General features: G+C 42.5%; 1 gene segment (V, D, J or C); it reads right to left on the bottom strand.

The window, feature by feature from the left end:
• Window positions 1-6,925: 6,925 nt before the first annotated feature.
• On the bottom strand, window positions 6,926-7,599 carry LOC100939413 (probable non-functional immunoglobulin kappa variable 6D-41). The segment is given in 2 exon segments: window positions 6,926-7,344; window positions 7,552-7,599. Coding segments are annotated over 2 exon segments (467 nt in total).
• Window positions 7,600-14,331: the final 6,732 nt, after the last annotated feature.

Genomic DNA, 14,331 nt, shown 5'->3' with positions numbered 1-14,331 from the left:
GTTTTCATATTAGGAGGGGAAATTGATTTTCAGGACACAATCTGAGAATGACAAACTGAGTCAGAGATATTGTAAGAGAAAGAGGAGATGTGGAAGGAGTCAGGGCAATGAAACATGTGACCCAGCTCCCAAATCTAAAATAAAGTCATTGATTATCGAAGGTGAAGCAAACCTCTTCACCTTCCATCTTCTTATGAAGGATCAAATTCTTCCCAGAGTCCCTGCCCCTCCTTCACTGCCCTGACATTGCACTGTGGAGCTAATCACATGTATCCTTAATCCCTGCTCCTGTCCCAGGCTGGGAGAGACTCACTGTCCTCACCATGCTCAGCAGGCTAGAGCTGGTGCCCTAGACACCAAAGGAGAAGAGGATGGTTTCTGTGCAGGAGATAAGAGCTTTACCACACATTATATTTCACTATAATTCTAAGTAAAGTTTTGTGGAGAGAAGAGAACATATGGGCAACTTTACCTGGTGGGCTTGGAAGAGTCCAGGCTCTGAGCATGACAATGAATTCACATTTCTACTTTTCCAGATGGCAAATGCTAGCTTTAGCAATTATGGAAATGTGGACTTTGAGTTTAAGAACAAGACAGACTTTCCAGTACTACAATAAATGAGGAGACATTTGGAATAGGGTCCTTAACCCAGGGCTACAGTCAGGCTGGCAGTGCCTGAGAGCTGCCAGATGCTGACCCTAAGCTGTAGGAAGAGTAGGAAGAGTAGGAAGTAGCTGCTCTCCTGAGCCACAGAGCTGAGGACCTGGGAGGAACCACAGGCCCTGGCCACAGGGCTGCCTCGCAAGGGCGTAATGGAAGGAAACTGCTCACAAATTCACGGGAGCTGCATTAAGCATATATCCTGCAGCCTGGCAAGAGTGAAAGTCTCAGGACCCAGACCTCAGGACTAGCTCTGAGTTCCTGGGATGGGTGCTGTCAGCTGTGCCCTCCCTGGTCCTGAATGACTGGGACCTTGTTGGAGCCAAAGAGGGAGAGTCTGCAAATGTCCTCAAAGTCTTTACTCAGCCAGACTCTGTTCTGCTTGGAAAGAAAAGGAACACACACTACAAAAATAAACGTAAAATTATGTGTATATGTAATATGAAATTCTAATATAAACTTTACATATTGAATACATATAATGCTTTAGAAGTAAGTTGTATTTATATATTTGTATATACTATGTATCTGTTTATGAAAAATGTGATGCACATTTATATGTAAAGAGAACGTTGATTGCTAGTATAAGGTATAGTTTTAAACTTTAATAAGTTGAACGTGAACATTGAAAATGAGCACTGGGTGCACCACCACATGGCCCCTTTCTCACTACAGGGCCTGAGGGTCATAAAGCTCAGGACCCTCTTCCATGTTCCCCTGGGCTGAGAGCAGAGAGCTGCCCATTGCTGAGGATAATAAGTGACCTGAGGTGGGTGTGCAGAATCACAGAGCAGCAGATGCCCAGGAGATGGATAGTGAGTCTGGGCCCTGAATGGAGGGAAGTTTTGTCCCCAGTGCTCAGCATAGACGAGGCCTCTTCTGGTCATTTCCATCAAACAAACCAGCACATGTGGCTCAGAGGCTGCATGGTCACAGGATGAAGACCCTCCATGGCTCATTCCCAGCTTCCCCTCTGACTGGGGTGATGTGGGATATCTCTGCCCAGGTTTCATGACTCACCAGCTGCTGGGACTCTGTTGACAATGGCCTATGTCTGCTCCATGCACAAGCTTCTCAGTATTTGACATTTTACTTTCTGGTCTCCAGTAACCACGACTTGCCAACCATGACCCTTCCACAAAGATTCATGGAGTGGGGTCAGAACTATGGGTTCAGCAATGTGCCGGGCCATGTATATAAGAGAAACAAGGCGTGGCAAGCCCATGTCTGAAGTGAGGATGAATTTGCATCATGAATTCAGAGAAGGAGGTGGGAGAAAACATCCTGACATGCTCCGTTCAGTGATGCCCACAAGATACACTAGAGGTGCCCATAGAGGAGGTGGGAGGGAAGTTTGAGACAAAGAGGCAATGTGAATTCAGAGGTGTCCTCCAGCCTGTTCCCCTGAGAAGACTTCAGACCCTTAGCAGCCCCTGGGCAGAGCTGTTGCTAGGGAAGATTTGTGCATGATAGGGGACGGGAGGAGGGAGCACCTATCTCTGAAGGCATCTTGGTCGGTGATGGCCAGAGTGAAATATGTTCAGGCCCACTGCCCCTGACCCAGGCAGGGATCATGTCCAGTGGGGCAGCAGGATCAAGCAGGAGCTCAGAGCCAGATCTGGTTTCCACTGGTGCCAGACTAGGATGCTGTTCATACTCCAGCCAGCCCTGCAGGTGACTGTGACCCTCTCACTTGGGACACAGGGAGGGGGCTGGAGACGGCATCCACACAGCATGCTGACTATTATCCAAGTGCGGAACAAACATGCAAATCTCCCAATATTAACACAAAGCAAGTAGTTCATTCAATTTGATGCAATTCTGATCAGAAAAAAGTGGGCTAACAACTTCATCATCAAAGAAATGTTCATGTTTGATACAAACTATCTGAGGATGAAGCCTCAGTTCCCCTTCCTCACCAGGAAGTCAGAACAGAAAGAGGAAGAGAAGAAAAGCTGGGTCCCAAAGTCCACAAGGTGCCTCCTGAGGCTGATCCTGCTCAGAGAAGGTGGGGACGGTAGATTGTCTGCTGGGACTGCCACACCAAAATTCCCTGGGCTGGATGGCTTAAAGGAAAGAAATTTACTTCTAACAGTTTGGAAGGCTGGAAAGTCCAAGATCAAGGTCCAGAAATGTCTGCTTTCTGCTGAGGACCCTCCTTCTGATTTTCAGATGCCACCTTCTGTCCATGTCCTCACATGGCTTTTCCTCACTGCATGCATGGAGGGTGGGGGTGGAGGAGAGCTCAATGGGGTCTCTTTTTATAAAGACACTAGTCTTATTGAATCAGGGCCCCACCCTTATTATCTCCTTTAACCCTAATTACCACCTTATATGCTTTATCTTCAAATGTAGCTATATTGGAGGTTAGAGATTCAAGATAAGTGTTTCTGAAGCACAATTCGGTCCATAGCAGATGGGCTTTGGGGACACAGCCAAGGCAGCAGTGAAGGCAAGGCTGGGCTTCTAGTCTCAGAGCACAGAGGTGGTTCCCACAATGATGGATGCTGGCAGTTCCTCCCAGGTACTCTAGGTAACACAGAGACCACATTCCAGCCTTAGGGGCTACCTGTTGATAATAGGACACTATCACTCTTAACCTCTCCCAGTATTTCTATGATCAGGCTTATATCTTAGGGTTATTATGGGGTTTGTCTACCATCTAGTGTTAGGATTGTAGCTTAGCCTCTTATATAGGATTATAGATGCTGAGTCCCAGTGAGTCTTGACTGTGAGTCTTTTCATGGGTATTAATGAAGGGGATCTCAGGCCAGATTCATCCATCTTTAGGACAGAGTCACAAAATAATTTCTCTTCTCAACAAACTAGCTGCATACTTGAGGACAAAAGATATTCAGAAAAGTTATTTGCCAAAAAAATATTGTGGGCTAGATTCTGTGACCCATGTGAAATGCCAAAGTTTTGGAAAAGAGATGATGGGCCACGAGGAATCCTGCAGGACATAATGGCAGGGGTGGGGATGGGAAGCACAGGGCCCTGTTCTGGAACCGTCATCCCAGTCTCATTCCTCCCATCCAAGAAACCCTTCCAGATTACCTTTGAGGACCACAGCGGCAGCTCCAGCAAAGAAGGATCCAGGCCACACTGCCCTCTGAATGAAAGCTGCTGAGGCCTGTGCTCTAAGCTGTAACACTGAGTGACCACATACCATCACTGAGGTCAGCACCAGCCAAAACAATTTTTCTAAGATGATGAAAATGTCTGTATTTATGCTCTGCAAGGGTAGTCATTAATCATATGTGGTTACCGAGCCCTTGAAATACAGCATGTATAACTAAGAATCTACATTTTTAACTTTAATTATTTCTAATTTACATATTTGCAGCTATGCATTGCTAGTGTTAACCATGTGAGACAGCACAGTTTTAGACAATAATAACCAACAATGTCATTAGGACAACTAAGTTGCTAATTAACAAGCAAGGATCTTTTCCAGGACCATTGCACCAAGCTGGGGCTGTATGTTGGTCAAAGCAGACCACGTGGGTGGATCTTTGGAAACTTTTCTGGATTCTACTGCTTCTAGGCAGGTGGTAGAAACTCTTTCTCTTGGAGACATTGAGGGAGAGACTGGAGACTGGGGTCTACAGTGTTGCCACTAGAATCTGAGGTGGAAACAAAACACAAATCTTCCCCAGTATTAATGATGTCTCACTCTGTGGGCTTCCCAGCAGAGTCCTGCTGGCTGACCAAGCAGGAGGTGAATGCAGGAGGTGAATGCTGGGCTCCCTGAGCAATGGACTCAATCTCAGTCCCATGGGACATATGAGCCCTGTCACATGGAGCCCCCACAGCTGAGGTCAGGGCACCAGGACACTAAGGGCCAGAGTCCTATGTCCAGTGTCCAGTGCTACCCCTGCCTCAGATGGTCCCACCCCAAAGGCAGCGACCAACACACCGATAAGGGCTTTCATGGCAGGGAGGGGCTTTAGGAAGCCTGCAAACTAGCAACAAAAGAGAGATCTGGCCTTCCAGCTTCTGAGCAAGAGAACATCCTATGTCATGGGTATGATCCAGGCCAAGGTATTTGGTGAAAGATATTAGGATAAATTTTATTCTTAAGGGAATAAAATCACAGAAGGCGTTGGATTATTATAGGATTGATTGGTTATTACAAAGGTTTAAAAACATACTTTTTTCAATACACAGTTGTTTATCTGAAATCCCCCGGTCCCTGCCCTCCTAATGGTGATCCGTTCACCATGGTCACTTCATTGTCTTCTCATCACTCAGATACATCTTCAGTATGACCCCGAGACCTTCCCTAATCAGCACAAATAAATGGCCTCAGCCTCCAGATACCACATATCATTGCCTGACTTTTATGCAGTTTGTCAACGACTGAAAGTATTCTATTCAGTTTCATTATGTGGTTATTGTTTTCTGCGTGGCTCATTCCCCTACTGAATATCAGTGCTTGGGATCAAAATTTGTCTTAATTATTCACATGCACCTTACCCTCAAATGATGGCATTTACTTGTTCTTGAAAAATATGACATTAAGTGAAAATTCATTAAATTCAAAAATATGTCTGTCTTTCTTATTGGAAAAATATATGATACATTCCCCTCAACTAGAGACACTTAACTACTTTTACAGTTGAAAAAGATTAATTGGACACGAATCTATAAAAACACATTTATAGGAGTAACAAGCATCATTTTGAAATTTTGCTTTGCTTGTAAAATGTCCAGTATGATGAACTGTACACAACACAGAAGGAAGAAAGTTCCTCACGGAGGATGGGGCCTGATAGAGAGGGTGGGGGAGTCAGTTCTTTGAAGCATGGGGAGGGTCTAATAAGTGACCTCAGGCAGGTGTCCAATACCAGGACCAGATATTTCTAATTACAACTTTATTTTCCTTAAGGTTTCTGCATATCCATAGAATAAGTGGAATACAGGTTGAAAGAAACATGCTTCAGAACACATACAAACAGCCCACACACATAAAAACTAAAGAATCTTACAGAATGTTGTCTCTTCCTCAGCCTTTCTTGACATTGGGTTTAACCAACCATGGTACAAAATTTAAGTTTTTTTCCAGAGGATGTTCTCCAACTTGAAACATCTTGTGGAGAAAGTTGGTGGCAGTGTCTGAAACACATCATTTCTTACAATGCATTTTTTCACGTCTTTGGAATAAAATATCTGTGTTATTAAAAAAGTTTGATAGAAAATTGATGTAACTTTATGTGACCAAATACGATGAAAATCTTTAACAAAAATGTCACTGAGTATAAGCCTGAATTCTCAATGACTGCATTGTATTCCAAAGTTATTTTTAAATAAATGAGTAAATACACAGGAAACAAAGTCAAAAAAATGCATTTAGTTTCTCTTGGTATTAAAAGATGTTAGCAATAAGATACTGGTCTTTCAACCAAGAATAATGAAAATTTAAAAAATACATTTTTTCAAACGCAATTTGGATAATAGAGGTGGAAAAACAGGAGACAGACAATGCTTTTGATGTGCAGAAAAGAAAATTCCAAGGATCATGGGTGATCTCCCTGTGTTTCATATGTCAAACAAGATATAAAATCAAATGTCCATTTTGTTTTTACATCTTACTTGAGTTCCTGAAGCTACTTTCTCTTTGTAGTTTTTGCTTTGGTACACTCAGATTTTGGTGAAGCAGTCCTTACGAAGGAATTAAGAGTTGCTAATTTCAACCTTCTTTGGCTTGTAGCCCTGTCCTGCTTCTAAGACTGGCAACAAAAGACGCTGATTCCTTTTTTATTCCAGGTAAATATTGTTTCTGGGATAGTCCCCATTTCCAAAGCCATAGCTAGATATTTACAACCCTGTTCCCGATGGACCAGTTTCATGTTTCAAAACCCAAATGTTCAGTGAAAGTGAACCTTAAATGTTAATCTGATTTAACAAATGTCAGACTTCACAGAGCTGCTTTGGAAATAGGAACAATGTCTCATTCCTTTGAACCCACAATGACTGAAACCTGAGTCCATGGCTCTTCTGTCAAAAGAGCTCCAGGCCATCACCTGATTGTTTCCTAATCTTTACCCTTTAAAATGATTTTGTCATAAATGAATTACTGTAGCCCTGAAGAATAATCCACAGTTTTTACCAACTTGTAAAGGACAGTTTCTGTACACCTATGGAAAGAAACAGGAGGAGTAATCTTCAACAACTCTTCTCCTAGTTTGAAAGTTACTGTGGGTAAAGATGAAAGTATGAGGCACTGACTCTTGGGTGTCAGCTCTGCTGAATGGGCCATACGTCATGGTATTTGGTAGATTATTTCCCCAACTGCACCTGCAAGGATCATAAAAACGGGGTATTGTTCAGTTTCTCTGTTCCGCCAGGCTGAGCTAATTTTTGTTTTGGGTTGTAGCACAGTGTGAGGGTGCTTATTGCCCTGCTGACAGTAATATGTTGCAGCATCTTCAGCTTCCAGGCTACTGATGGTAAAGGTGAAATCTGTCCCAGATCCACTGCCACTGAACCTCGAGGGGACCCCTGAGATGGACTGGGAAGCATACTTGATGAGGAGCTTTGGGGCTTGATCTGGTTTCTGCTGGTACCAGTTTAAGTAGTTGCTAATGCCTTCACTGGCCTGGCAGGTGATGGTGACTTTCTCCACTGGAGTCACAGAGAGGAAAGCTGGAGACTGTGTCATCACAATATCACCCCTGGAGGCTGAAACCATACAGCAAACATTAGCACAATATAAGCATCTGCTTAATGAAATCACCACTAATCTAGTAGGACAAGATGAAAGAGTATGCATTACTTAAAAAAAAAATCACATTTAAAAACAAGCCAACTTCCATATGGTGCTAGGTTCCTAATTAAGAAAATTAATGAGTCAAAGAATTAGTTTTAGGTTTTTCTAAATATTCTCACCTGGAACCCAGAGGAGCAGAAGCACAGGAGTTGCAACGGGGACACCATCTCAATGTTTTGACTTCAGTTTTGCTGAAGACACATCTAGGAGAAAAAGCCTCTTATAAGATACTGAGAGGCAGGACCACTTCAGATGTGGGAGGAAGGATACATGCAAATTATGGGAATGTCCTGTTGTTTTAAATACACAGACATCGCTGTTGTCAGGAGAGCGCCCTCCCCGCTCCTTCGGGGAATGTGAGAGGCGCCCTCTGCTGGCACCTGCAGATGAGCGCAGCTGAGGCCCCGGCAGGGGTTGACCTGACCCAGGGCCCAGCCACAGAGTCCATCGCAGTCTCTGGGAGGCTCTGCAGTCATCTGGGGTGAACAGCAGCTCACATCCTCAGTCTCGGCCCAGGGCTATCTTGACTTTCCTGACAACACATTCACAATGAGGCTGAAGAAACTTTGATCCTGTGGATGCTTCACAAAGCATCACTCCATACAACACAATATTGATGTCATCATGGTAACTAGATAGGATAAGCAGAAAATAATAAGGACTCTGGATATTCAGTGAAGCACATGAAGACCAGAATGTGGGATTCAACCCTACAAAATTTAAGGGCCTGTCACATTGGAGAAGGTATCAGGGATTTAGTGAAGGGGCGTGAGTAGCATTGGCTCATCCCCTTCAAGGTAAGGACAAATAATTGTACTTTGCAGCTCCAACCACTGAGAATGCAGCACGGTGTTGGCAAGGCCTGCTTAGAGTGTTGACGTAACAAATCCCACACTTGGGTCTACTCCACCACTCCACTTATAAGCTAATTTGGAAGGCTGTCTTCTTGGAGTGGGCTCAGAAAAAGAGAAGGTTTTGAGGAAGGTTTTGGGCTTTGATACAAGTAGCTCTGTCACTTGATCCATGTGATCCAGAACATTGTTCAGTGCCAGATGCATCTGCATTAGATGGGAATACTTCGTGAACTCTCTTGCAAACTCCAATAAAACTCATGGCATAAATCCCTGGGATTTTAGAGAAGACCAAGCAATGACCAGATAACAAATAAAAAATTTCTTGTTCGAAATGCAGCATATCACTACGTAATGGTAGGTAGTCCCATGAGGCATTTAAAAAGTATGTGACTGAGCTGCCTCTCATAAGCGGAGGAGGCCAGTCTCACCAATTTTTAGGGTCAGGTGAGGCTCAGCACCATTCAATATTAGGATGAATATTAGGTACTTTTGGGGTTTAGTTGAAGTAGATTCAGAGGCCATGCTTCATTTACATGAACAGGTGTTCCAGTTCCTCCTATCATTTTTCTCTTACTCTAACACCTTTGCATCAGCTCACTCCAGTGACCTCATGAGTTTTCTCAATCAGCTAATAGCAAAGGAGAAAACCAAAAATGCAAACAAATAAAAGAAGAAAACCAAAACAACAGTAAGAAAATCTAGGCTTTTTGAATGGGTTAGCATCATATATTTTTGCAAGTAAAAGTGGGTTGCTCCCACATTTTGGCCACAATCATGGGTGGCTGATAGGTATTATCCTGAGTTAGCAGATATTTGAGCACAGCATGTAGTGTTCAACTTAGTGTGGAGAGAGAAATGTACTGAGTCAAGTATATGCATGAATTAGTGATAGCTGGTTGGCCACAGTCTTTGATAAAGAAAATTGGAAGATCACAGAGAAGAAGCTCTAGAGGAGAGGTATGTGGATGTACTCATATAAGCTCTAGAGGAGAGGTATGTGGATGTACTCATATGAGTAAGAAATTACATGTGCAAAATTTTATTTATTTCTGCAAAAAGCAGAGGATATCTTCCACAGTAAGACACCAAACAACCAATCATAGTGGAAGGCTCATTCACTTGTAAGCAGATTAACTGAACTCAGTCTTTTCTCTTAACTTCCACAATATTTGCATAATAGAGTCTGTAATGAAGTAGCCATGATGGCCTGCACAGGGCTATGAATGAGTAAAATGACATGAGCCATGCCTCACAGCCACCATCGCCACCTGTGTTGATCCCACTATTGCCACTTCTGGGTATCCAACTTCTCAGCAGCAGAGACAAGTATCTTCAACAAGTGGGTGGTTATTTGGGATATGAGATCACTGTCCTCTGGAGGTGACTGTGATGCATCCTAACTAGGATCCTCCTGTATTCTAGATATATGTTTACCTTTCCTGCCCACAGATAATTGCCTATCTCAGTGCTCTGAGAGTGTTTTTTGTATTAATATGGGAATATTTCAGAACCATGTTCCTACATTGTGGGGAAAGAAACAACATAATAGCCACTGATTATGGCATCCATTGGTTCTACCAAATATATCACCCAAAGAAATCCACAAGGGTATAATATTCTGCAGATTTTAGATGCTCTCCTTCAAGGTGTGCTGAATCTTTAAACCAATGACCATACTACAATGAAGCAATGTTTCAGGAAGCCAAAGGCCAGGAGTACAAGCAGACTATTTAGTCATCCTACACAGGAACCCAGCTGGCGGACATGTGTGTCCAGTAATGCAATTTTAGGCCCTGTTGGCCACAGGCATCTACTCCTGGATATCCAGGAGCAGATGCTTCTACTTGGGACTACTATAGATAATCCTAAAGCTAAACCTCAAGCTATGGTAATGCAAGGTTCCTCATGCCAGTAGACAAGAAGGCAACCAAACATACCTACTTCAGCAAATAGTAAAACTATCATGAAAAGATCGTTTTCTGCTACATTTTTGGTTAGAGGAGGGATATATCTGGGAATATGTCCGGATCGAAGAACACACACCATAATTAGATGATAATTAATCCTCAACTTAATGTAAAGTAAAATTACAAATAATTAAAAGAAGGTAGGAAAAGGAAAATATTTCTAAGTGGCTCCATTGCTCCAGCTCTTTCAGGAGAAGTGCTGCTATGGCAAGAACCTCCAAGACTCAAAAAATGCATGGACATTTTTTAGTTTTGTGTCTTATGATATAATTCCCTCAGCAACATGTATCATGTGTGTTCATTTTCAGGTGTTCATTCACAACTGAAAGCTATGAATCGCCCTTTTCAAGGTAATTCTAGCCACATACTAGAATCAAATGGGAATATTTTAAAAGTATTGCTGCCTGCTCTTATCCTAGCCTAGTTGGCTAAAAATACTTGACCAGAGTTCAGGCAGCCGCATGTTTAAAAATCTTCCCAGAATATTTAGAGATGCAAGTAGGATAGAAAACCTTTTATCTAACTGGCTCTTTGCCTCTGTAGTCCAGCAGCCACAGCATTTTCATGAACTGGGAACTTGTTAGAACATTCAAAATATCAGGTCTGGGACTATAACACAACATCAAAAAGTCCATATATCAATCAAATTGCAGTTTTTATACCAAAAATTAAGAAAATCTCTACTTGAATGGGAAAGGAAAACCAGTAGCTATTTAGCCCCTATATGACAAATATGTTAAAATTATCTTAAAAGGATTTTAAAGCAGCCATCATAAAAATGCATCAATGAACAATTGCAAAAAAAGCTTGAGACAAATGAAATAATGGCATCAAGAATGAAATACAAAATTTAATAAAAGAAAAATGGAAATTTTAGAATTGAAAGATGCAATCACTGTATGAGCAGCCCAGTGTATGGCCTAATAGCAGAAAAGAGTAGACATAGGAAAGTGATACTAGATAATACATAATAATTATCTATTAGTAATTGGATAATTACTATTATCTAATCTAAACAACAGTGAGAAAATAGGCCAAAAGGAAATGGATGTAGACACAAGATAAACAGAAAGAAATCTATGATAAGGCATATCCTAGTCAAACTTCTAAAAACTAAACACAAAGAAAATCTTTGAAGGCAGAATTTTTTAAAAACTACTTGCAACCTTTAGGGGAAAAATGATTTGAATGACAGAGAATTCCTTCTCAGAAACTATGAAGGTTAGAAGGAAATAACACCATTTCAAGTAATGAGAGAAAAGACCTGCCAACATAGAATTCTATTTCCATGACAGCTGCTCCAAGATGGCTGACTAGTCACAGCCAGGAGGAAGAGCTTGCACCAAGGGACCGGGACATTAGAAAGACTGGTGCACTTCTAGCAGATCTTCAGAGGGAAGGCACTGAGAATAGATGAAGGGAAGACAAAGATGCTGGGCTGAAGGGGAAGGAAGCTGGGAACACTGTGTGGGGCTACTATGTACCAGGACACATTCCTGCCTCCCAGTGACTCCTGTGATAGGGATGAGTTGAACCAACAAGGAGCAACTTGGGTGTCTGTAATCCCTTGAACACCAAAGACACTTGATTTGTCAGGGAGAGCTACTTAGAGAAATGATAGGGACAGAATTCCAGCCAGCACAGAGCCCAGAGTGTTTGGTGCAGGAGTATCTGTAGTGGAGTATGACCAGGGACACTCATCCCCCTAGGCTCAACTTGCTCCCACAGGAGACTTTAGTCCTAGGGGAACTGTACGACATAAACCCTGAAGAGTGATCTTGTCCATGAAACAGGGCCAATCTGATCTGAGTGTCCCTTGGGCTGCTACTGTCTCCCGGGGCCACAGCCTCGCCATTCCTGCTTGCATTGCAGCTCCTAGGTACATCCTGGGGGCCCACATCATAGCTCCTGCACTGGCAGATTGCATCTGACAGGGAAAATTCTCCAGCAGAGTGGCTCCCATGGACATACACCAGGTCACCAGTGTTATTCCACCACTGCAGCATCCCTTGTGCACAGACTCCCCTGTGCTCTTTTGTCTGTGCTGACACTGTTGCTGGCACAAAAAAAGGCATAGTGAAAAGCGAACACACCCCCACCTTGAGTGGCCACCACTGCCCATGTGAACATGCACAGAGGCTGCATACAGTTCCTGTGCCTACCAATTCCCCACCCCTGTGTTAATACACCGCCAGCTCAAATGTGTGTACAGTCACTGGCAGGCCCCACTCCCCCCACGAGTCATGCTGCCACTGTCACTGCTGAAAATGCTTGCATGGAAGCTGGCACCCCAGCACCCACTAGCATCTTGCCACAGTTGATGAGTGCACACCTGTGGCTGCCACTGCTGCTGACACATACAAACAAGGATGGATCCTGCTGCCACCACTCTCTGAAGTGCTTTGGCTGGCACCACCCACAGAAGTGTTGTGATCAGTGGTCCAAGAGCACCTTGGCCCCTCCAGTGCATCAGGTTCTTAACCTTGAGGAGTCAGAGAACAAAGGTGGGTACCAATACTTCTCCCCAAGGGTTAGAGCACCCAGTCCAAGAGTCCTGAGCTGTGCCTTGGCTCCATAAAATCTTCCAGAAATGAAGCCAATTGACTGAACCCAGCTTATACCACAATCAAACCTTCAAGGTTATCAAATAGAATAAAAGAAAAAAACAAAAACAAGAACCAAATCAAAGGACAGCCACTTCAAAGACTGAAAGCCCACAAAGATGAGAAGGAACCAGCACAAGAACTCTGACATCTCAAAAAGACAGAATGCCTTCTTTTCTTCAAATGCCAAACTAGTTCTCAGCAAGGGGTTCTTAACTGGGCCAAGATTGCTGAAATAAAAGAAACATAATTAAGAATATAAATAAAAACAAAGATCATTGAAATTCAGGAGATTGTTGAAACCTATCTAAGGAAGCTAAAAATCACAATAAATTGATACAGGAGCTGACAGACAAAATAGCCAGTATTTTGGAAAAGAATATAACTTACCAGATAGAGCTAAAAACACAATACAAGAGTTTCATCATGAAATCACATGTATTAATAGCAGAATAGGCCAAGCTGAGGCAAAATCTCAGAGCTTGAAGACTGGCTTTCTGCAATAAGACAGGCAGACAAAAATTTTTAAAAAAGAATAAAAAAATGAACAAAACCTTCAACAAATATGTATTACATAAACAGAACACATCTATTACTCATTGGCATTTCTGAAAAGGATGGGGGAGAATGGAAGAAATCTGGAAAACATATTTCAGGACATCATCCATGAGAACTTTCCCAACTTAGCTAGAGAGGCCAACATTCAAATTCAGGAAATGCAGAGAACCATCACAAAATACTTCACAAGATCATCCCCAAGACACATAACCTTCAATTCTCAAAGGTTAAAATGAAAGAAGAAAATGTTAAAGGCAGCTAGAGAGAAAAGACAGATCACCTACAAAGGGAAGCGTTCCGACTAACAGAAGACCTCTCAGTAGAAGAGATTGGGGGCCTATATTTAACATTCTTAAAGAAAATAAATTCCAGCTAAGAATTTCATATTTGGACAAACTATGCTTCAGAAGCAAAGGAGAAATAAGATCCTTTTCAGACAAGCAAATGCTCAGGAAATTTGTTACCACCAGACCTGCCTAACACGAGCTTCTGGAAGAAGCACTAAATATGGAAATGAAACACCGTTATCAGTCACTATAAAAACACAGTGAAGTACACAGACCAGTGACATTATAAAGCAACCACACAAACAAGTTGGCAAAATAACAGGCTAACAGCGTGATGGTGGTATCAAATCTAACATATCAATACTAACCTTGAATGTCAACAGGCTAAACGCCCCAATTAAAAGACACAGGGTGGCAAGCTGGATAAAGAAGCAAGACCAAGTGGTATGCTGCCTTAAAGAGACCCATCTCACATGCAATGAAGCCCATGGACTCAAATAAAGGGATAGAGAAAAATCTACCAAGCAAATGGAAAACAGAAAAAAAACAGGGTTTTAATTCTAATTTCAGATAAAACAGACTTTAAGTCAGCAAAAATCAAAAAAGACAAAGAAGGGCATTACATAATGG

This window comes from Pongo abelii, chromosome 12 (genome assembly GCF_028885655.2).
Source record: "Pongo abelii isolate AG06213 chromosome 12, NHGRI_mPonAbe1-v2.0_pri, whole genome shotgun sequence".
Taxonomy (NCBI): Eukaryota; Metazoa; Chordata; class Mammalia; order Primates; family Hominidae; genus Pongo; species Pongo abelii.
This window is presented reverse-complemented; position numbering and strand designations above follow the sequence as displayed.